General features: G+C 59.3%; 2 protein-coding genes across 4 annotated transcripts in view; both read right to left on the bottom strand.

Annotated features, from left to right (window-relative positions):
- IQSEC2 (IQ motif and Sec7 domain ArfGEF 2) overlaps positions 1-21,128 on the bottom strand; it is a 58,815-nt gene extending 37,687 nt beyond the window's left edge. The window contains exons 1-2 of one of the 2 annotated variants that reach the window (XM_050927182.1): positions 20,066-21,128; positions 10,412-10,441 (exon numbers count right to left, since the gene is read on the bottom strand). In XM_050927182.1, coding sequence (XP_050783139.1) covers positions 10,412-10,441; positions 20,066-21,084 — 1,049 coding nt within the window. In that variant the 5' untranslated portion in view covers positions 21,085-21,128. Of the gene's footprint in view, positions 1-10,411; positions 10,442-16,314; positions 16,432-20,065 lie in introns of those variants that run through there. The other variant, XM_050927184.1, reaches the window with a different exon arrangement.
- SMC1A (structural maintenance of chromosomes 1A) overlaps positions 1-24,097 on the bottom strand; it is a 78,972-nt gene that overhangs the window by 32,933 nt on the left and 21,942 nt on the right. The gene's annotated exons all lie outside the window — the stretch shown is intronic.

Genomic DNA, 24,097 nt, shown 5'->3' with positions numbered 1-24,097 from the left:
CGTTGTACAGATTTCATAGCCATACATACAAATGTACATTTTACAGATTCAATAGCTACAAAAATATACCCAGAACTCTATCATTCTGTATTCCTCAATCTATGAAAATATTGGTGCATATTATATAATCCTATTGGAGCATGAGCTTTTGGGGGTGAATACCCACTGCGTCGGACGCGTGTGCATGCATGCATCCGGTGCAGTGAGTATTCACCCCCATTTGTTAATCTATAAGGTGCCACAGGACTCTGCCGCTCTTACAGATCCAGACTAACACAGCCACCCCTCTGATGTGTAATCCTGATAGATATGTGTAGCTCTAAGAAGATAAGCTAATATATACACAGGTATATACAGAAATCTAAACAGAAATCTGCAACTGTTATATTCCTAAATCTACAAATACAACCAGGAATTTATATTAATTATCTTATTCATTATACTATATGCATAGATCTACACAGATCTAGGAATACAATGTAATATAGGAGCTATATGTGTCTAGATCTATATATATATATGATTACAGTCTATTTATTTACATGGGTTTATGAATCTGATAGTTTCCTAGGGTTTAAGAATCGTTTGATCATCTAGTCTGACTTCCTGAGTCACAGGCCAGAGAATTCCGTCTGGTCACCCATGTACTGAGCCCAAAGACTTCACTTAAAGACCCAAAGAAGAGCTCCGTCGTGTAAGCTGGAAAGCTCGTCTCTCTCCTGAACAGAAGTTGGGCCAATAAAAGATAGTTCCTTGCCCGCCTTGTTAGAATGAAGCTTTCCAGTGCTCAGGAAACTAAACTCTTGAGAACGGGGGAAACCAAGACCTCTCCAATGCCCACAGCCCCTGCCATGACAGGTATTCAATTGAGAGGTGACCAGATGATCTCTCCCCTTGTTAGCTTGGAGCACCGCTGGCCAGGATCCTGGCTCCAGCTTTGACCAGCCCCAGATACTTCAGAGAAAGGCATGGGGGGTGGGGAACAACAAGAAGATTGATTCCCACTAAGAGAAAATATCCTTCCTGACCCCTCCAGGTGCCTGGCTTCAGCCATGAAGCATGAGATTAGGTTAGAGTAAATTATCATAACACAGAGCTCCAAGTGTTAGGAGCCGGTTAAGAGCAATATAGGTGATCATGTAGACCCCAAAGGGAAAGAACCAGGGAGTCCATAGACTACAATATATATTGTGGAATATTATATTCCTAGATACCACACATCCAAGCATGGATACTAATTATATTGTACTATAATATGATACATTAGCTATACGTGTAGAGCTATGAATATCATCTAATAGGGATCTACACACAAAAATATACCCATATCTAGGAATATATTATAAACGATAAAATATAATTGAGTAATAAATAACGTTATTAATATAACATCATTAACATCTATGCCCAGGTATGGGTATATTCTTGTGTATATAAAATATTATATTTCTAGGCACACACATATGGCTAACATATATGTCATATTAACATGCTTTTACAGTATGAAAATAGATATGAATATTATATGAACAGATATACACATATAGTATATTGTAGTACAGTATCACATTGGAGCATATATCATGCATTGTGTGTATGTACATGTATATAAATACCTAAGGATATGATGATACTCATAGCTATAGTTACAGCTACTATTAATTATATCATATTATATTAATAGATACATGTATATTCTTATATATATAGTGATAATCATGGATACTCATATAGTTATTACATTATTAATGATTAATATTATATGAATAGATGTATATCTTCTTGTGTATATTCATATTATAAAGTTGGGAACAATAGCTACTCACATTATACTCAGATACGCTTACAGCTAACATTGTTGAAAGAAAGAAAGAAAGAAAGAAAGAAAGAAAGAAAGAAAGAAAGAAAGAAAGAAAGAAAGAAAGAAAGTGTATGGAGATAGATAGATAGATAGATGAGGTGGATGGGGATAGATAGATAGATAGATAGATAGATAGATAGATAGATAGAAGGTCTGTCAATTATTAACAGTTAATTAATGCGATTAACTGAAAAAAATCACTTTTAAAAAAATTAATTGCAATTAATCACAGTTTTAACCGCACTGTTAAACAGCAATAGAATACCACTTGAAATTGTTTATAAATATTTGTGGATGTCTTTGTACATTTTCAAATATATTGATTTCAATTACACCACGGAATACAAAGTGTACAGGGTTCGCTTTATATGACTATTTTTTATTACAAATATTTGCACTGTAAAAAAGAAACAAAAGTATTTTCAGTTTACCTCGTACAAGTCCTGTCGCAATCTCTTTATGGTGAAAGAGCAACATACAAGTTTCTTTTTGGTTACATAACTGCACTCAGAACCAAAACAATGTAAAACTCCAGAGCATACAAGTCCACTCAGTCCTACAGCTCATTCAGCCAGTCACTCAGACAAACAAGTGTGTTTACATTTACAGGAGATAATGCTGCCGGCTTCTTATTTACAATGTCACCTGAAAGTGAGACCAGGTGTTCATATGGCACGTTTGTAGCCAGCGTTGCAAGGTATTTACATGCCAGATGCGCTAAAGATTCGTATGCCCCTTCATGCTTCAGCCACCATTCCAGAGGACATGCGTCCATGCTGATGATGCTTGTTAAAAAAGAATGCATTAATTAAATTTGTGACTGAACTCCTTGGAGGAGAATTGTATGTCTCCTGCTCTGTTTTTCCTGCATTCTGCCACATATTTCATGTGATAGCAGTCTCAGATGATAACCCAGCACATGTTCGTTTTAAGAACACTTCACTGCAGAGTTGATAAAACGCAAAGAAGGTACTAATGTGAGATTTCTAAAGATAGCTACAGCACTCGACCCAAGGTTTAAGAATCTGAAGTGCCTTCCCAAATCTGAGAGGGGTGAGGTGTGGCACATGCTTTCAGATGTCTTAGAAGAGCAACGCTACAGAAGAACAACACTATAGAACCCGAACCACCAAAAAAAGAAAATCAACCTTCTGCTGGTGGCATCTGACTCAGATAATGAAAATGAACATGCGTCGGTCCACTCTGCTTTGGATCGTTATCGAGCAGAACCCGTCATCAGCATGGAATGGTGGCCAAAGCATGAAGGGGCATACAAATCTTTAGCAAATCTGGCACATAAATACCTTGCAATGCCTGCTACAAAAGTGCTGTGCAAATGCCTGTTCTCACTTTCAGGTGACATTGTAAACAAGAAGCGGGCAGCATTATCTCCTGTAAATATAAGCATACTTCTTCATCTGAGTGATTGGCTGAACGAGACGTAGGACTGAGTGGACTTGCAGGCTCTGAAGTTTTGCATTGTTTTGTTTTTGAGTGCAGTTACGTAACCAAAAAAAAATCTACATTTGTAAATTGCATTTTCACAATAAAGAGATTACAGGACAGGACTTGTATGAGGTGAAATGAAAAATACTAGTTCTTTTGTTCATAATTTTTACAGTGCAAATATTTGTAATAAAAATGATCATATAAAGCAGGGACGGCAACCTCTCAGAATTGGTGTGCCAAGTCTTCATTTATTCACTCTAATTTAAGGTTTCGCGTGCCAGTCATACATTTTAATGTTTTTAGAAAGTCTCTTTCTATAAGTCTATAATATATAACTAAACTATTGTTGTATGTAAAGTAAATAAGGTTTTAAAAATGTTTAAGAAGCTTCATTTAAAATGAAATTAAAATGCAGAGCTCCCCGGACCAGTGCCCAGGACCCAGGCAGTGTGAGTGCCACTGAAAATCAGCTCAGGTGCTGCCTTCGGCACCCGTGCCATAGGTTGCCTACCCCTGATATAAAGTGAACCCTGTACACTTTGTATTCTGTGTTGTCATTGAAATCAATATATTTGAAAATGTAGAAAACATCCAAAAACATTTACAATCAATTTCAATTGGTTTTCTCTTATTGCTTAAAACTGCAGTGAAATGCAATTAATTTCTGTAACCATTTGACAGCCCTAATAGATAGATGTGTATGTTTTTGTGTCTCTCTAGTATAATACCTATGAATATTATATGATATTCATATCCACATATAGCTAATATTACATTATTCATAGCTATCAACAGAAATATACACATGCATTTTTTATTGTATTACAGTACTCGGAGCTATTTGTGTATATGCCTGTACAAAGGTGAATGTTACATTAAATTCATATATACACATATAGCTAGGCATTTGTAAGGTTCCTAGTTATGTGTGACTGTTTCCATGTATAGATCATGAAATATCCTATAGTATTAAATATTAATAGAAAAGAAGAGAAGAGAAGATAGAAATCTCTCTATACACAACCTACACCATCTAATATTAATCCGGTACGGACAAATGATTATTTACTCCTTACTCTGTCCCTTTCGCTATGCAGAATAATCATAATTTTTAGAGATTTCTCTTAATTAGAGATCTAGAAAGTGACCTCTCAAATACAAGGTAACACACCAGTTTTTCGCAAACACACGATTCACTCAGATGTCCACTGAAATCATTGCTTAATTTGGTGTGCAAATGTGTGTGTCCGTGTGTCCCTGCCACAGGGGCTGAGACCTGGCTGTGTGTCTGTATATTAGATTTACAGCAGATCCTTCAGCTGCCTGCAGCACCTGGATATATTTCTTTCCCCAGCCAGACGCACGGGTGAGTTCCCATTGTAACACCGCATCTCACAACCCGTTTCTGAGACAATACACCCACAGCGAGCACGGCTTTGATTTTTTCCCCCCTAAATGATTAATTCTTCCAGCAGGCGTAACTACCTGGGATTTTTTTTTTCCAGGCAACTTTTTTTCAAATGATAACACAAAAATGGCTGCTGTGGATCAGACCCAGGGGCCCATCTACCCTGGTGTCCTGCCTCCTCCACCCTAGATCAGAGCACGGACCCATCTATTCTGGCATCCCGCCTCCTCTACCTTAGATCAGATACACGGGCCCATCTACCCCAGTATCCCACCTCCTCCACCCCAGATCAGACCACGGGCCCATCTACCCCAGTATCCTGCCTCCTCTACCTTAGATCAGACCACAGGCCCATCTACCCCAGTATCCCACCTCCTCCACCCCAGATCAGACCACGGGCCCATCCACCCCAGTGTCCCACCTCCTCCACCCCAGATCAGACCACGGGCCCATCTACCCCAGTATCCCACCTCCTCCACCCCAGATCAGACTACGGGTCCATCTACCCCAGTATCCCACCTCCTCCACTCCAGATCAGACCACAGGCCCATCTGCCCCAGTATCCCACCTCCTCCATCCCAGATCAGACCATGGGCCCATCTACCCCGGTATCCCGCCTCCTCCACCCCAGATCAGACCACGGGCCCATCTACCCCAGTATCCCACCTCCTCCACTCCAGATCAGACCACAGGCCCATCTACCCCAGTATCCCACCTCCTCCACCCCAGATCAGACCACGGGCCCATCTACCCCAGTATCCTGCCTCCTCTACCTTAGATCAGACCACAGGCCCATCTACCCCAGTATCCCACCTCCTCCACCCCAGATCAGACCACGGGCCCATCTACCCCAGTGTCCCACCTCCTCCACCCCAGATCAGACCACGGGCCCATCTACCCCAGTATCCTGCCTCCTCCACTCCAGATCAGACCACAGGCCCATCTACCCCAGTATCCCACCTCCTCCACCCCAGATCAGACCACGGGCCCATCTACCCCGGTATCCAGCCTCCTCCATCCCAGATCAGACCACGGGACCATCTACCCCAGTATCCCGCCTCCTCCACCCCAGATCAGACCACGGGCCCATCTACCCCAGTATCCTGCCTCCTCCACCCCAGATCAGACCACGGGCCCATCTACCCCGGTATCCAGCCTCCTCCATCCCAGATCAGACCACGGGCCCATCTACCCCAGTATCCCGCCTCCTCCACCCCAGATCAGACCACGGGCCCTTCTATTCTGGCATCCCGCCTCCTCTACTTAAGTGTAGGGGGGCGGCAGGGACACACACACACACACACACACACACAGTCTCTCTCTCACACACACTCGCATCCCTCCAGCTGCTCAGTGATGACTCAAGCTCTAGCTATTAATTAATCCAGGAAACGAGGGGGGGATGGGGAAAATTTATTTTAGTAACAACGCTGATTCCAGAGGGAGGCTCCCCGGCTGTCATGGCAACCAGGGACTCCCCATTTACCCTCCCCTCGCCCGGAAAATTCACCCGACCTCACCTACCACGCTCCATGAGTCTGCCCCAGCCACCAGGAACACGGGCCAGTCTGTTATGGGAGGGGGGGTGTCTCTCTGGTTTGATATTGTAGAGTCTCTCTGTGTGCACCAGATTGTTTATCGTAGGGTCTCTCTGTGCGTCCCTGTTTGTTATTTACAGAGTCTCGCTGATTTGGCTATTGTAAGGTCTGTCTGCAGACCTGGGTGTGTTTACTGTAGAGTTCCTCTGGTTTGTTATTGTAGGGTTTCTGGTGTTGTTATAGAGTCTCTCTGGTTTGTTATTATGAGGGCCCTGCCAAATTCAAGGTCCATTTTGGCCAATTTCACGGTCACAGGGGTTTTTAAAATAGTAAATTTCATGATTTCAGCTGTTGAAATCTGAAATTTCAGGGGGCTGTAACGATCGGGGTCCTGAGTTGGGGGGTCACAAGGTTTTTTTGGGGGAGGGTTGCAGTACTGTTACCCTTCTGTGCTGCTGCTTGGGGGGGAGCGCTGCCTTCAGAGCTGGGCAGAAGTCAGGGTAGCAATACCGTGATCCCCCCTGAAATAACCTTGTGACCCCCCCTGCAACTCCCTTTGGGGTCAGGCCCCCCAGTCTAGTCTCCCCAGTGAGTATGTATAAGGTTGAGCATGGTACAGGGTAGCAGCACCCAAAAGGCCAGAGTTCACGGTCTGTGACTCGTTTTTCACAGCGGGGAATTTGGCAGGGCCCTGCTCCGTCTCAGGTCTCCTTGCACAGCCTGGTATGTTACTGTAGGGTGCCCTCGGCTGATGATGCCTCAGGGTCCAGCTCCCCACCAGCCCCAGCCCTGTTCTCCACCCACACCTGGTGCCAGAGGGGCGATGCCAAACAAAGCCAGACACAGGAGAGGGGCGTGAGGAAACTGAGGCAGAAGCAAATGAAACAAAATGCAGATGAAGGAGGGAAAAGGCGGCTGCACCCCAGTGGGGGGAGCCCTCCCCATGAGATGTTATGTGCGGCTGGTCCCCAGCTGTCCCACCCCTGAGGTGGCTGCATCTCAGCACCGAGAAGGGCCGTCCCCCATCTGGCGTTATATGCGGCTGTTCCCAGCTGTCCCAGGCCAGAGGTGGCTGCACCACGTGAATCTCGCCTACCGTAGAAACAGCTGTTGGGAGGCTGGCACTGTGTATGTTTCTGGTTGCCATGGTAATGTATCCTGGCAGCCCAACATTGTCACTCCTCCTCCGAGCTGTCAGTTCCCCCCCTCGCCCCCATATCTCCTAGCAACGTCCTGCTACATTAGCCTCGAGGTTCCACTACCACGCACCCCTAGCAACACAGCTCCCAGCTACGGTCTGGGGAGAGAACCCAGGAGTCCTGGCTCCCAGGCTCCCTGCTCTGACCACTAGCCCCCACTCTCCTCCCATCCCCTAGCCAGGGAGAGAACCCAGGAGTCCTGGCTCCCAGCTCCCCTGCTCTAACCACCAGACCCCACTCCCTTCCCAGAGCCGGGGAGAGAACCCAGGAGTCCTGACACTCTGGCCCCCCAGTCCAGAGTCATGACTGTATTCCAAACTCTTGGGGGGAGGGACTAGGTTAGAGCAGGGGCAGCTTGGAGCCAGGACTCCTGGGTTCTCTCCCCAGCTCTGGGAGGGGAGTGGGGTCTAGTGGGTCAGAGCAGGGGATTCTGGGAGCCAGGACTCCTGGGTTCTCTCCCTGGCTCTTGGAGGGGAGGGGAGTCTGGTAGGTTAGAGCGGGGCAGGGGGGCTTGGCATCTCTGCCCCTGCCCAACAGCCCTGCTGCTCCTGCCAGCTGGCACCAGTGGCTTGGCTCCCCACCCAGCCACAGGGGCAGAGTGGGACTGAGAAGCGTCCGCCGAATGATGCCATCTCGGGCGTGTTGGCCCCGGGCCGGGGCGACAGGGCCCCCGGGCATCACAGGGGAGGGAGGCAGCACTGAGCGCAGCTCCAGGGGCTACACGGTCCCCTAACCCAGCCCACGGTGGGGCAATCTTGCGCCAATGCCCTCCCCGCTCCCCAGGGGTATCATGGTGAGACGGAAACACTCCGAGTCCCCCCACCCCCTTTGAGAAGGGAAAGTCCCCGTGACCCGATAACGACCCGTCGCATGACGTCTGATTGCCCGTCACCCACCGGCCTCTCCTACCCCGCGGTGTACACGATGGCCCGTCGCGTTGCACTATTTGCACGACGGCCGTCATGTTGCACTGTTCCCATGACAGCAGAGGGGGCACAGCTCCCTTGGGCACGTGGCAAGAAAGCTACGGCACGACCGCACCAGCCCCTGCCCCGTCACCACACCGGCGGGTCTCCCAGCGCCCCTGAGTCCTGGCCCGACACGGGCCCGGTGCATGAGAGCACCAGCTGTCCGGGGAGCAGGGCGCCCATGTGAAGGGGGAGGGGAGGGCCCAGTGATTGGGACTTTGTATTCGGGCAGCAGGCAGCATCCAAGTCGTGATACTGCAGTAACCTCCCATCCCAACGCAGCGCAGCCATATAAACCTCCCCCACCGCAATACAGGTGGAGGAACATGCTCTGGGAGAGGAGTGGTGTCCAGTGGTTAGAGTGCAGATTGCTCTGACCCCATTTCCGTCACTGAGCACTTCTGGCTCCCATCTCACCCCCACCAGAGCCGGGGAGAGAACCCAGGAGTCCTGGCTCCCAGCCCCCCCTGCTCTAGCCACCAGACCCCACTCCCCTCCCAAGGCCAGGAGAGAACCCAGGAGTCCTGGCTCCCAGCCCCCCCTGCTCTAACCACTAGACCCCACTGCCCTCCCAGAGCCAGAGATAGAACCCAGGAGTCCTGGCTCCCAGCCCCTCGGACTCTAACCACTCTGTTATTTATATCAATATCTATCCACCGATCTGGCAGTGTTGTTTTAACACAACACATACACACAGTATCAATATGGTGGTGTTTATAAGCAGCGGTTGTGTGTATTACGTACAATATAGGAACAGGGGAAAATCGGAAATAATTGCTTTGCTAATTACATAATTAGCAGAGGGAAATAATTCTATTCCCAGACCAGGGATGGGTGGGGAGACTAGTGGTGAGTGCAGGGGGGCGCTGGGAGCCTGTACTCCTGGGTTGTCTCCCCCGCTCTCGGAGGGGAGTGGGGTCTAGTGGTTGGAGCAGGGGGGCTGGGAGCCGGGACTGCTGGGTTCTCTAGATGTTTCCCATTTGTACAGGACACGATATGAGGGAACCAGCAGGATTCGTTCAAAGTGCCCCAAAGCCGACATATTCGTTACAGAAGAAATTCTGGGGGCTGCCCAGGCAGCTCAGGTCTTGAAATGTATCAGTAACAGGGTTTAACTCTGCAACAGCACCTACAGGCCCAGAGACCAGGTCCCTGTCACGCCGGGTGTGGCCCGGACCCAATCAAGACCAGGGCACCTGTCACGCCGGGCACTGCCCAGACCCCAACCGAGACCAGGGCCCCATCGCACCGGGCACTGCCCAGACCCCAACTGAGAACAGGGCCCCGTCACGCCGGGCACTGCCCAGACCCCAACTGAGATCAGGGCTCCGTCGTGCCAGGTGCTGCCCCCCCCAAACCGAGACCATGGCCCCCTGTCATGCCAGTCATCCTCACAGCCCCCTCCCCTAGGGAAGGCCTCTCAGCCCCATGCCGCTGGCTCCCAACGTGCGACCCACTTCGCCAAGCAGAGCCGGACCCCGAAACTGCAGCCACGCTGGACGTGAGATCCTCCCAGGTACACATCCTCCCCCCCCCAGCTTCTAGTGGAAAGGGGGCACCCCCACCCCACGCACCGCTCCTGGGCACCCAAAGCCCCGGGGGCAGCGCCCCCTGCGGGGAGAGGCCGGGGCTGGGGGAGCCGGGAGCTCCTCTCACAGCCCTGCCCCCTACCCCACTCCCCACGGCGCCTCCTGCTGGCCGAGGCCGCGCTCCACGCTACCAATGCACCAACCTCACAGCCAAGGTCGGGGAGGGGGGACCCAGTTTTAAGCCCTGCCCTATCCAGACGCCCACCCGGGAACGAGCAGAGATGGGCTGGGCCGGTCGGGCAACCGTCCTAGCCAGCATCCGGACGGGGGGCAGAGGAGGGGGAGATCCGTGGGCCCAAAGGGGCCGGGATCAGATGGGGGAGAGGCGATAAAACGGCACCAGGAGTGGGGGGGCCAGGGGAGGCGAGAGGCCGCAGAAAGCGGGGAGCGAGCACTGACCTGACGGTTCGGGAGTTGTCACCGTCGGACCTGCGGAACAGAGAGAGAGAGAGACCAGGATAAGCGATGGGCGGCCCCCCCAGAGCCAGACGCTAGCCGTGGCCCTGGGTTCCCCCCTACAGCCCTGCCGGTGCCCCTCACTCCCGACCCCAACTCCCTGCTAGCCCAGCCCTGCCCTCAGCCCTGCTGGTGCCCCTCACTCCCGACTCACAGCCCCTGCCAGCCCAGCCCTTCACTGCCCCCCACCCCAGCCTCTGTTTTGGGGGGCAGGATGGGAAGGGAGTGCGCAATAAGCACACATAACTCCAACACCTGCCAAGCAGCATCACACAACACTGGGGACTCTGTGGTTTAGGGCCAGGCCCCTGCCCCATTCCCCAGCCCCTGAGCCACCCAGTCCCTGCCTTGGGGCTGGATGGGAGCCGGCGCCCCCCAGAGGGGACAGGCCCCTGCCTCATTCCGCACCCCCAAGACAGCCAGTCCCTGCCCTGGGGCCGGATGTGAGCCGGCGCCCCCCAGAGGGGACAGGCCCCGTGTACTACCCCACCCCCCCTTATCACACAGTCTGCATCAAGCAGAGACACCAATTCATATAAGAGTAATATCGAGGGAGGGGAAGAATAGGCCAAATTAAACTGTTCATTAACTAATGAGAGAAAAGTACAGACCCAGAGAGGATACAGTTTCATAGTACCCAGGTGTCCGGACGGCCAGCGCGCCCTGCTCTAACCACTAGACCCCTCTTCCCTCCCAGAGCTGGGGGAGAACCCAAGAGTCCTGGCTCCCAGCCCCCCCGCTCTAACTACTAGGCACCACTCCCATACTAGAGACGGGGGGTAGACGCCAGGAGTCCACCTGAGCGGCGGGGGTGAGGGCTGTGCAGGGCACACAGACAGGGATCTGGGCTCAGGCCCTGGCGTAAACTTGCCCACGTGGAGCCGGAGCTGAGATCTGAGAGCAGCTGATTTGCAGCTGGGGGGAGCAGATGCCCAGACAGGCCTGGCAGAGCAGAGATGTCCCCAACCCAGGGCCTTTCCCTCTAGCAGGTGCCTGCAACAATCTCGCCCCAGCAAGGGGGCTGGCTGGCTCGGGGGACCAGGCCCGGGGCAGGGGCTGGCTGGCTCAGGGGAGCAGGGCCCGGGGCAGGGGCTGGCTGGCTCGGGGGAATGGGGCCCGGGGCAGGGGCTGGCTGGCTCGGGGGAACGGGGCAGGGGCTGGCTGGCTCGGGGGAGCAGGGCCCGAGGCAGGGGCTGGCTGGCTCGGGGGAACGGGGCAGGGGCTGGCTGGCTCAGGGGAGCAGGGCCCGAGGTGGTGCTGGCTGGCTCGGGGGAACGGGGCAGGGGCTGGCTGGCTCGGGGGAATGGGGCCCGGGGCAGGGGCTGGCTGGCTCGGGGGAACGGGGCAGGGGCTGGCTGGCTTGGGGGAATGGGGCCCGGGGCAGGGGCTGGCTGGCTCGGGGGAACGGGGCAGGGGCTGGCTGGCTCGGGGGAATGGGGCCCGGGGCAGGGGCTGGCTGGCTCAGGGGAGCAGGGCCTGGGGCAGGGACTGGCTGGCTTGGGGGAATGGGGCAGGGGCTGGCTGGCTCGGGGGAGCAGGGCCCGAGGCAGGGGCTGGCTGGCTCGGGGGAACGGGGCAGGGGCTGGCTGGCTTGGGGGAATGGGGCCCGGGGCAGGGGCTGGCTGGCTCGGGGGAGCAGGGCCCGAGGTGGTGCTGGCTGGCTCAGGGGAACGGGGCAGAGGCTGGCTGGCTCGGGGGAATGGGGCCCGGGGCAGGGGCTGGCTGGCTCGGGGGAACGGGGCAGAGGCTGGCTGGCTTGGGGGAATGGGGCCCGGGGAAGGGGTTGGATGGTTCGGGGGAGCAGGGCCCGGGGCGCTGCTGGCTGGCTCGTGGGAACGGGGCAGGGGCTGGCTGGCTTTGGGGAACGGTGCCTGGGGCAGGGGCTGGCTGGCTCAGAGGAGTGGGGAACTGGGCAGGGGCAGGGGCTGGCTGGCTCGGGGGAGCAGGGCAGGGGCAGGGGCTGGCTGGCTCGGGGGAGCAGGGCCCAGGGCAGGGACTGGCTGGCTCAGGGGAACAGGCCCGGGGCAGGGACTGGCTGGCTTGGGGGAACGGTGCCTGGGGTAGGGGCTGGCTGGCTCAGAGGAGTGGGGAGCAGGGCAGGGGCAGGGGCTGGCTGGCTCGGGGGAGAAGGGCCCGGGGCAGGGGCTGGCTGGCTCGGGGGAGCAGGGCCCAGGGCAGGGGCTGGCTGGCTCTGAGGAGTGGGGAACGGGGCAGGGGCAGGGGCAGGGGCTGGCTGGCTCAGAGGAGTGGGGAATGGGGCAGGGGCAGGGGCAGGGGCAGGGGCTGGCTGGCTCGGGGGACCAGGGCCCGGGGCAGGGACTGGCTGGCTTGGGGGAACGGAGCAGGAGCTGGCTGGCTCGGGGGAGCAGGGCCCGGAGCAGGGGCTGGCTGGCTCAGAGGACTGGGGAATGGGGCCTGGGGCAGGGGCTGGCTGGCTCGGGGGAACGGGCCCTGGGACAGGGGCTGGCTGGCTCGGGGGAAGGGGTAGGGGCAGGGGCTGGCTGGTTCGGGGGAACGGGGCCTGGGGCAGGGGCTGGCTGGCTCGGGGGAATGGGGCCCGGGGCAGGGGCTGGCTGGCTCGGGGGAGCAGGGCCCAGGGCAGGGGCTGGCTGGCTCAGGGGAACAGGCCCGGGGCAGGGACTGGCTGGCTTGGGGGAACGGTGCCTGGGGCAGGGGCTGGCTGGCTCAGAGGAGTGGGGAACGGCGTAGGGACAGGGGCTGGCTGGCTCGGGGGAGCAGGGCAGGGGCTGGCTGGCTCAGGGGAGCAGGGCCCGGGGCAGGGGCTGGCTGGCTCAGAGGAGTGGGGAACGGTGCCTGGGGCAGGGGCTGGCTGGCTCAGGGGAGCAGGGCCTGGGGCAGGGACTGGCTGGCTTGGGGGAATGGGGCAGGGGCTGGCTGGCTCGGGGGAGCAGGGCCTGGGGCAGGGGCTGGCTGGCTTGGGAGAATGGGGCAGGGGCTGGCTGGCTCGGGGGAGCAGGGCCTGGGGCAGGGACTGGCTGGCTTGGGGGAATGGGGCAGGGGCTGGCTGGCTCGGGGGAGCAGGGCCTGGGGCAGGGGCTGGCTGGCTTGGGAGAATGGGGCAGGGGCTGGCTGGCTCGGGGGAGCAGGGCCTGGGGCAGGGACTGGCTGGCTTGGGGGAATGGGGCAGGGGCTGGCTGGCTCAGGGGAGCAGGGCCTGGGCCAGGGGCTGGCTGGCTTGGGGGAACGGTGCAGGGGCTGGCTGGCTCAGGGGAGCAGGGCCCGGGGCAGGGGCTGGCTGGCTCAGAGGACTGGGGAATGGGGCCTGGGGCAGGGGCTGGCTGGCTCAGGGGAGTGGGGAATGGGGCCTGGGGCAGGGACTGGCTGGCTCAGGGGAGCAGGGCCCGGGGCAGGGGCTGGCTGGCTCGGGGGAACGAGGCAGGGGCAGGGACTGGCTGGCTCGGGGGAGCAGGGCCCAGGGCAGGGGCTGGCTGGCTCAGAGGAGTGGGGAACGGGGTAGGGGCAGGGGCAGAGGCTGGCTGGTTCGGGGGAACGGGGCAGGGACTGGCTGGCTCAGGGGAGTAGGGCCCAGGGCAGGGGCTTGCTGGCTCAGAGGAGTGGGGAACGGGGCAGGGGCAGGGGCGGGCTGGCTCGGGGGAGCAGGGCCTGGGACATGGACTGGCTGGCTCAGGGGAACGGCCCCGGGGCAGGGACTGGCTGGCTTGGGGGAGCAGGGCAGGGGCTGGCTGGCTCAGGGGAGCAGGGCCCGGGGCAGGGACTGGCTGGCTCAGAGGAGTGGGGAACGGGGCAGGGGCAGGGGTGGGCTGGCTCGGGGGAGCAGGGCCCAGGGCAGGGGCTGGCTGGCTCGGGGGAGCAGGGCCCGGGGCAGGGGCTGGCTGGCTCGGGGGAGCAGGGCCTGGGATAGGGACTGGCTGGGTCAGGGGAACGGGCCCGGGGCAGGAACTGGCTGGCTTGGGGGAACGGTGCCTGGGGCAGGGGCTGGCTGGCTCAGAGGAGTGGGGAACGGGGTAGGGGCAGGGGCTGGCTGGCTCAGGGGAGCAGGGCCCGGGGCAGGGACTGGCTGGCTCGGGGGAGCAGGGCAGGGGCAGGGGCTGGCTGGCTCAGGGGAGCACGGCCCAGGGCAGGGGCTGGCTGGCTCAGAGGAGTGGGGAACGGGGCAGGGGCAGGGGCAGGGGCGGGCTGGCTCGGGGGAGCAGGGCCCAGGGCAGGGACTGGCTGGCTCAAAGGAGTGGGGAACGGGGCAGGGGCAGGGGCGGGCTGGCTCGGGGGAGCAGGGCCCAGGGCAGGGACTGGCTGGCTCGGGGGAGCAGGGCAGGGGCAGGGGCTGTCTGGCTCAGAGGAGTGGGGAACGGGGTAGGGGCAGGGGCTGGCTGGCTCAGAGGAGTGGGGAACGGGGTAGGGGCAGGGGCTGGCTGGCTCGGGGGAGCAGGGCAGGGGCAGGGGCTGTCTGGCTCAGGGGAGCAGGGCCCGGGGCAAGGACTGGCTGGCTCAGAGGAGTGGGTAACGGGGCAGGGGCAGGGGCAGGGGCGGGCTGGCTCGGGGGCGCAGGGCCCAGGGCAGGGACTGGCTGGCTCAGGGGAGCAGGGCCCAGGGCAGGGACTGTCTGGCTCGGGGGAGCAGGGCCTGGGGCAGGGACTGGCTGGCTCAGGGGAGCAGGGCCCGGGGCAGGGGCTGGCTGGCTCGGGGGAGCAGGGCCTGGGGCAGGGACTGGCTGGCTCAGAGGAGTGGGGAACGGGGCAGGGGCAGGGGCAGGGGCGGGCTGGCTCGGGGGAGCAGGGCCCAGGGCAGGGACTGGCTGGCTCAGAGGAGTGGGGAACGGAGCAGGGGCAGGGGCAGGGGCAGGGGCTGGCTGGCTCAGGGGAGCAGGGCCTGGGGCAGGGACTGGCTGGCTTGGGGGAATGGGGCGGGGGCTGGCTGGCTCGGGGGAGCAGGGCCCGGGGCAGGGGCTGGCTGGCTCAGGGGAGTGGGGAATGGGGCCTGGGGCAGTGGCTGGCTGGCTTCGGGGAACGGGGTCTGGGGCAGGGGATGGCTGGCTCGGGGGAAGGGGGAGGGGCAGAGGCTGGCTGGTTCGGGGGAACGGGGCAGGGGCAGGGGCTGGCTGGCTCGGGGGAACGGGGCCTGGGGCAGGGGCTGGCTGGGTCGGGGGAGCAGGGCCCAGGGCAGGGGCTGGCTGGCTCAGAGGAGTGGGGAATGGGGCAGGGGCAGGGCAGGGGCTGGCTGGCTTGCGGGAGCAGGGCCCGGGGCAGGGACTGGCTGGCTTGGGGGAACGAGGCAGGGGCTGGCTGGCTCGGGGGAGCAGGGCCCGGGGCAGGGGCTGGCTGGCTCGGGGGAACGGGGCAGGGGCAGGGGCTGGCTGGCTTGTAGGCGGGAACGGGACAAACTGGCTCCGGCCCAGCAGCTCTGGCCACCTGCCCCAGGGCACGGAGCCCAGTGGGGCTGTTTCCTGAGAACAGGTGGCGCAGTGGCAGGGGCTGTGGGTCAGGCGTCATCGGATCACGGTTCCCACCAACTGCCCCATCTGCTGCCGCTTCCTGTCCTCCGGCAGCATGGGGGGACCAGCTGGCTCCATGAGCCTGAGATTGTACCTCGGACCTGGCACCCCCTACAGGGGACAGGCCCCTGCCCCATTCCCTGCCCCCCTGCGTCCCTGTCCTGGGGGCCAGATGGGAGCTGGCGCCCCCCAGAGGGGACAGGCCCCTGCCCCATTCCCCACCCCCTGAGCCAGCCAGTCACTGCCCTGGGGTCAGGTGGGAGCTGGGGTGTGATTCTGCAGTACTCAGCAGTCCACACCCTATATCTCAGCCTCCACCCCCACCCCCGCTCCCTCCTCCAGATCTGTCCCTGTAGGGTCAGGGTGTTTTACAGACCTCCTCCGTGCTAGGAGATTAGCGGCTGCCATGTGGGATGGTAGGATAGCAACAGACTCCTGGGGACGGCTTTCTCAGCGCTGAGATGCAGCCACCTCTGGGGTGGGGCAGCTGGGGAACAGCCACGCATAACATCACATGGGGCTGGCTCTCCCACCACTAAGATGCAGCCACCTCTGGGGTAGGGCAGCTGGGGAACAGTTCCATAGTGGTTTAGGACAGGAAGTGAAGAAGAAACCTGCCTCCTTCCATGAAAATGCAGGGGAGAAGGCAAGGATCTCCTGAACTGGGATTTGGCCGGGACGCCTGGGTTCAGCCCGTACTCCTGGAGAAAAGCAGAGGAAGTGAAGAAGCCCAGACAGGACAGGCTGGGCTGGGAATAAGGTGACATCAAGTCGGTGACAGCCAAGGACAGCGTAACCCCCGGGCCAGGCCGGACGCAGCCTGACCACAAGGTTGCAAATGATCTCATCTGAAATAGTCCTTGGCTGGGAGCCAGGACACCTGGGTTCTCTCCCTGACTCAGGGAGGGGAGTGGGGGCTGGTGGGTTACAGCACGGAGGGCGGGGGGATCCAGCACGCCTGGGTTCTCTCCCTAGCTCTAGGAGGGGAGTGGGGTCTAGCGGTTAGAATGGGGGGCTGAGAGCCAGGATGCCTGGGTTCTCTCCCTGGCTCGGAGAGGGGAGTGGGGGCTAGTGGTTAGAGCAGGGGTGGGTGGGAGCCAGGACACCTGGGTTTCTCCCCAGCTCTAGGAGGGGAGTGGGGTCTAGTGGGTTAGAGCGGGGTGGGGGGAGGGCTGGGAGCCAGGACGCCTGGGTTCTCTCCCTGGTTCAGGGAGGGGGGAGCCCAGGCCCCTGCGTTCCCCCGCCCGCCCCCTCAGCGCTCGCTCTCCGGGCTCTGATGAACACCTCTGTGCAGAGTGGGCGGTAAAAGCAAGACAGATTTGTGCTGCTTTAAGTCATTTGCGGCAGCATCCAAACCACGTTGCTAATTTCTGAGCTGCGGGAGGAGGCGGTGCTGGGAAGAGAAGAGAACACGCGGCTGGAGCCATCAATTCCCACACGGCTCTGCCCGGCGCAGCCCAGCCGGGAGGGCTCAGGGAGGCTCCTCAAAGCCTGCAGAGCTCCCCAAAGGCCCCCCCGGGGCCTCCACGCTAACCAGATGGTCCCCAAAGTTTGCAAAGCACATCCAACCCCTGCCAGGGATGGTAGAGCCTCACGCGAGCTTGCCAGGATCACCAGATCCATCCCTAAGCCACCAGATCACCCATAAGATCACTGTATCCATTTCAAGCCTGCCAAATCCTCCCTACAATCCCCAGAACTCCCATGAGATCACCAGATCCATCCCAAGGTCACTGGATACTCCCTGAGATCTCCAGATCCCCTGTAAGATCCCCAGATCCCCAAAACATCACCAGATCCATCCCAAGGTCGCCAGATCCTTCCCCAAGCTTGCCAAGTCCCCCAGATTTCCCACCCCTGGGGATCGCCAGCTCGCCCCCAGTTCATGCTGCGCCCAGCCTAGGAGGAGAATGCCCACAACTCAGAAGTGGCGGGAGGGGCTTGGATTTTATCGGGGTGTTGTAGAGAGACAAACAGAAGCACAGACAGCCTCCCGACTGGAGAGCGCTGACAGGGCAGGGGGAAGGATCCCTTCAGAAGCCAAACTGCAGCTGGAATCAGATTCTTTCCTAACTGGACACTAAAGCAATGAAACCCAGGAGTCCTGGCTCCCAGCCCCCTCTTCTCTCACCACTAGACCCCACTCCCCTCCCAGAGCTGGGGAGAGAACCCAGGAGTCCAGGCTCCCAGCCCCCCTCTTCTCTCACCATTAGACCCCACTCCCCTCCCAGAGCTGGGGAGAGAACCCAGGAGTCCTGGCTCCCAACCCCCCTGCTCTACCCACTTGCCCCCACTCCCCTCCTAGAGCCAGGGAGAGAACCCAGGAGTTCCGGAGAACCCATGCAAGGCCCCCCAGCAGCTTATGACCCAAGCCCCCTGCTCTTACGCATAACACTTTGCTCCCCACTCCCTGGAGAAGGGGGGGGTATCTGACACACACCCCATGCATTGGGGTTAGGTTCTAGACCCCCCTGCTGCCAAGAGAGTCCAGAGCATGTCCTAGCTCCTTGCTGCTAGCAGTATCAGGAGCATGTTCTAGATCCCCTGTTTCCCAGAGCATCTCTAGAATGCTCTGGGCCTTCAGTCTCTGGTGCAAGGTCTCACTCTCCCCCCCCCTCGGTGTTGCGGCTGGCTCTAGAACCCGCCTGCTGATGGCCATGGCAGGACCATACTCTAGAACCACCAGGAGTGGCAAAAGTAGCTCTAGAACCCCAGCTGCTAGGTGCTCCAGAGTCTGTGATCTAGAAGGCCCGTGCTGCTCTAGAGACCTTGCGGTACTAGGTAGGTTGGGACCGTGGTCTAGAAACCAGCTGCTAGTCCTCATGGATGTAGACATGCTCTGAGTGTCTCTAGAACATCCATATAAGGGGACTAGGCTCTAGAACCCCAACTTCCATAACCCCCTGCTCCTTTATGCGCTGGGGTGTCACCTCTAGAACTTCCTGCTACCAGACAGCAGATTGGATCCTGACCCTCCTGCTTCCAGGCACATCAGGGAAGACTCCACAAACCCCTCCCCCGTCCCGATCTAGACAGGTCAGAGGAGCAGGTTCTAGAGCCCCCTTCTGCTAGAAGTGCTGGGAGGAGACTCTAGAACTGTTGCTTCCAGATGCACTGCGGGGTGCCCAGAGCATCCCTGCTTCCAGATGTGTCAGGGAGCAGGCCCAAGAACCTCCCACTGCCAGAAACACGGTGGGGCAGGTTCTAGGATCCACTGCTTCTAGGCATGTCTGTATGTGATCTAGAACATCATACTTTCAGAGGCCCTGGAGAGAAGGCTCTAGAATGCATTGTTCCTTGTTGCATCTGGATCCTGACTCTGGAACCCCTTATTCTAGATTTCAGGGGCCAGGCTCCAGAATCCCTTGCCTTGAGACATGGAGAACCCCTTTCATCTAGACACATCAGGGGCAGCTCTAGAGCCCCTGCTGCTGCAAGGCTCAGAGAAGACCCTTGGAAGCCTACTGGATGAGGAGCGGGACAGGTTCCAAGGAGACAGAGAGGGAGAGGTGGGATCTATTGGAAAGGGGAGGAGTCTATTCTGGAGCAGGGCGGAGGGGGGCTAGAAGGAAGCAGAGGACAGTCTAGAGTAGGATGGGAGGAGATTAATCTAGAGCAGGGCGGAGATGAGGAGTCCAGAGAAGGGTCAGGTGACACTTGCAATAGTGGGGAAAGTAGAGGTAGCTAGAGCAGAGGGAGAAGGATCCAGGGATCTAGAACAGCGAGCCTGGATCATAGCCAGAATAGGGAACCAGGCCATAGGCAGAGGGCTCTAGAGCAGGGGTCAGAGCAGAGATCCAGGGGGACCCAGAGCAGTGTGAATCCAGGATCTACAACAGGGAAGAGAGGGATCCAGAGCAGGACACTCCAGGATCTAGAGTCTAAGATTCCTAGAGCATGGGAGACTGATCCAGAGCAGATCTCCTGAGTGATCTAGAGCAGGGTGGCTCCAGGACCTAGCACTGGTGGAGGGAGTTCTAGGTTGGGATACAGAGCAGGGGGTGGATCTAGAGCCAAAACCAGAGAAAAGAGGCCCAAGGATCCAGAGCAAAGCAGAGATCCAGGCATGGGGACCCCCCTGGGATCTAGACTGGGGCAGGTTCTAGAGCAGGGGCACAACTCCTTACTTTCTCTGCAGGGTGGTGGCAGGGCTGGTGCTGGCACTGGTGCTGTGGCCCCCGCCGGCTCCAGGACTGGAACTCTGGGACACGCCCCGGCTCAGCGGGCCCCGCTCCCTCTCCCGGGGTGGGCGGGGGTACTCCCGCTCCTTGTCTCGGTTCGGGTGGGGGCCGCTTCGCTCCCGGAGGGAGCCGCCGTCTCGGTGCAGCTGGCATTGGTCTCGGTAGTGGCTGTCTCGATTCTGGTAGGGCCCCTCGCGGTTCCCGGAGTGCGGCTCTGGCTCCTTATCCCGGTTCTGGTACGGCCCGTCCCCGTGCTTCTGGTACTGGCCCTCCCGGTTCTGGAACTGCCCATCCCGATCGGACCGGTTCTGGAACTGCCCTTCCCAGTTCTGGTACTGGACTTCCCGGTTCTGGAACTGCGCGTCCCGCTCTGGCCGGCCCTGGTACTGACTGTCCCGCTCTGTCCGGTTCTGGTATTGACTGTCCCGCTCCGGCCGGCTCTGGAACTGTCCGTCCCGCTCCAGCCGGCTCTGGAACTGCCCGTCCCGCTCCGGCCGGCCCTGGTACTGTCCGTCCCGCTCCGGCCGGCTCTGGAACTGACTGTCCCGCTCCAGCCGGCTCTGGAACTGCCCGTCCCGCTCCGGCTGGCCCTGGTACTGTCCGTCCCGCTCCGGCCGGCTCTGGAACTGACTGTCCCGCTCTGTCCGGTTCTGGTACTGTCCGTCCCGCTCTGTCCGGTTCTGGTACTGTCCGTCCCGCTCCGGCCGACCCTGGTACTCCCGGCCCGGGTGCTGGTGGAACGGCCCCTCCCGCTCCCGCTCCCGCCCGGGCTGCTCCCGGTTCTCCTCGCGCAGGTCCCGGTTCTCCTGGGTCAGCTGCTCCAGCTGCCCCTCCAGCTCCTCGATCCGGCGCCGCTGGGTCTCCAGCAGCTTCTGCTGGGTCTCGATGATGTTGTTGAGCTCCAGCAGGTACTCCACGGCTCGGTTCGGGCTGTCGGCCCCGGGCGCCCCCGGTCCCCCCTCCATGGAGAGGGACGCCCGCAGGAGGCTGCGCCCGGAGCCGTGCGCCCTGCGCCCCGCAATGATGGAGAGGGACTGAGGCGGGGGGGGCCTCGACCCGCCCCGCTCTGCCTCTCCCCCCTGGCCGGCTGGCGAGCCCCCAGGGGGCTGCAGGGTCCCGGCCGCCGCCGGAGCCTTGCGGGGAGCCCCGGGGGGAGGGGCCTTTTGCGGGGGGGGCCGCCCCGGCTGCTGCCTCCGCCGAGCGACGGCAACCGGAGCGCCCGCCCGCCCGCCGCAGCGCACAGCCCACTGCGCACTGCCGGCGCGGCGCGCCGCCCTGCGAGCCCCGGCGAGCCCGAGCTCCGCCGGTGGGGGGGGGAGCCCCGAGCCGGCCGAGCCTGCGGGGGGAGGCTGAGGCGAGCCCGGGGCGGGGTCCCTGAGACAATCCCTGGGGGGCGAGCCCCGAGCCAGCCAGCCTGGGGGGGTCCCTAAGACAACCTCTGGGGTGCAAGCCCCCAGCTGGCTGAGCCGGGGGGGTGCGAGGCTGAGGGGAGCCGGGGGGGTCCCTGAGCCCTGCCGGGGGGGGGGGGCGAGCCTAGGGGTGTTTTGAGACAAGCCTAGGAGAGGGGGAGACTGAGCCGAGCCTGTGGGGGCAGGAGGGGAGCCCCACGTTGAGATGGGAGGGGGCGTGAGGGCAAGCCCTGAGCTGGGGGGGGGGAGTTGGGGGCTGATGTGGGGATCCCCAACTGAGCCTAGGGGCAGGCTGGGGCTGAGCCAAGCAGGGAGCCCCAAAGCCCAGAGGGAGGGGCCTGGGCCCACAGCTGAGGGTCAGCGGGCAGCTCTGGGGGTGGAGCCCCAGCCTGTGGGCTGTCCCCTGCTCCTGGGGTGAGTCATCGGCCCAGCCCCCCGGGCCTCATGGATCAGGGACAGGCCTGGGCTAGGAAGCTGGGGCTGGGGGAGAAGGGATCAAATCTGTCACCCTGGGGTACCCGGCTTCCCCCTACTTAGATCATGGGTGAATTCCACTGCCATGAGGGGGGCAGTATTGGGAGGTAGGATGGAGAGGGGAAACTGAGGCATGGGCCCAAAAACATGAGGCAGGGTGTAGTCCTGGCTCCCAGCGCCCCCCCCCCAACCCTCTGGCCCCCACTCCCTTCCCAAAGCTGGGAGAGAACCCAAGAGTCCTGGGTCCCAGCCCCCTAGTTCTAACCACCAGACCCCACTCCCCTCCCAGAGCCCAGGAGAGAACCCAGGAGTCCTGACCCAGCCCCCTAGTTCTAACCACCAGCCCCCACTCCCCTCCCAGAGCCCAGGAGAGAACCCAGGAGTCCTGACCCTCCCTCCAGTTTGTTCTCTTACTGTTGTCAGGCACCCCAAGCCTGGGCCCTGGCATGGCTTGGAGGGGTCAGAGCATGAGCCAGGCCTTACGGGGAGAGAGGTGAAGACCAAGCAAGAAGGAAGAGCAGTCGGGCCAGGGACTGTTTAATTAATTAGCGCAGATTAATAAATCAGTCTCCTATTTCTAATGCACATAACCACAGCAGCTCAGCAGAGAATCCCTCCACCACCACTGGGAAACAGCCGCGCACACCCCGGTGCTGAGATGCAGCCACCTCTGTGGTAGGGAACAGCCGCACGTAACACCCCACAGGAAGGTCTCACCCGGTGCTGAGATGCAGCCCCTTCTGGTTTCCAGGGCAGAACCCTCCCTGCACACTGTGTCCCTCCCTGCCCCCCCTTCCCAAAATGCTGAACCAGTGGCCTCACTTTGTGTGTTGGGGTGTGGGTTGGCAGCCATATTCAGCCCACCCCCCCAGCTGCATCAGGGCCTGGTACCCTATAATCACCTCCAGCCATGTGTAGGGGGGGGGGGCAGAAGCTGACTCAGCCAGGCAGGGGCTGTGGCTGTTTGCAGGGGGAATGACACCAGGACTAACCTCCCCTCCCAAAATACCCAGATTCATCCCATGCATAGTCCAGGGGAAACTGAGGCACAAATACAGGTGGCGAACTTGCCCCTATGGATTACAGGCAAAATGAGGTGTCCTGGCTCCCAGCCCCCCTGCTCTAACCCACTAGCCCCCACTCCCCTCCCAGAGCCGAGAGAGAACCCAGGAGTCCTGGCTCCCAGCCGCTCACACACAGGATCAGGGTGGGAGTGGCTGATGGGAAAAGTAAGTTCAAAGGTTATGCCCACCCCCATGTATACCCTCCCCTCCCTGCCCCCCAGCCAATAGTTTACCACAGAAACAAAATTCAAATAACCTTACTGCTAATTAACAACTGCAGAGGGACGGCTCGCCCCGTGCAGCCACCTCTGGGGTGGGGCAGCTGCGAACAGCTACACAATGCTATATGAGGAGAACTGGCCCAGTGCTGAGACGCAGCTACCTCTGGGGCAGGGCAGCCGGGGAAGAGACTCACATACCACCCCTCGAGGCTGGCTTGCTGAGCACTTCCGGGGCTCCTGTCTGGGGGAACGTATCTTTGGGGACACCCCAGTTGCTCCAAATACTCCTACCCCTCGCAGCTTGGCATGAGGATAATTGACTCCAATCCACTCTCATGTTTCAGGGCGCCAGGCGGTTGCCTGGAGGGGTCAGGCAGGTTATTTGGGTCCGTGCGACCCCAGGGTGCCTGGCACCAGGACAAAGGACGGGGGTCTCAAAGCTGCTCTGGGGCACCAGTAGGGGAAGGTCAGATGAGCAGGGAGCTGGCACCACCTGGGCAGTCTCACCTGAGTTCCTGCCACCACACAGATCTAGGCCAGGGTTGGCACTTTCTGGTCCCCCTGTCCCAAGCCTGGCTCACAGCTCCGTGCCCTGAGGGCTGCGATGGCTCTGGTCTCAACAGAGGGGGAGGGGAAATCAGACCCACAGGCCCAGCCTGCCCCACATCTCCCAGACCAGACCCCCGGTACCTCTCTCCATTTTGCCCACCTCTCATCACAGCCCCCTGGCTGGTACCCGGGGCCTCACCCCAGGGCACATGCCCCTGGCACAGGGAGCAGGTCTGATCCCCACCAGCAGAGAGCGCATGC

Source organism: Gopherus flavomarginatus, chromosome 18 (assembly GCF_025201925.1).
Source record: "Gopherus flavomarginatus isolate rGopFla2 chromosome 18, rGopFla2.mat.asm, whole genome shotgun sequence".
Lineage (NCBI taxonomy): Eukaryota > Metazoa > Chordata > Testudines > Testudinidae > Gopherus > Gopherus flavomarginatus.
Note: the sequence above shows the minus strand (reverse complement) of the source record. Positions and strands in the feature narration are given on the sequence as shown.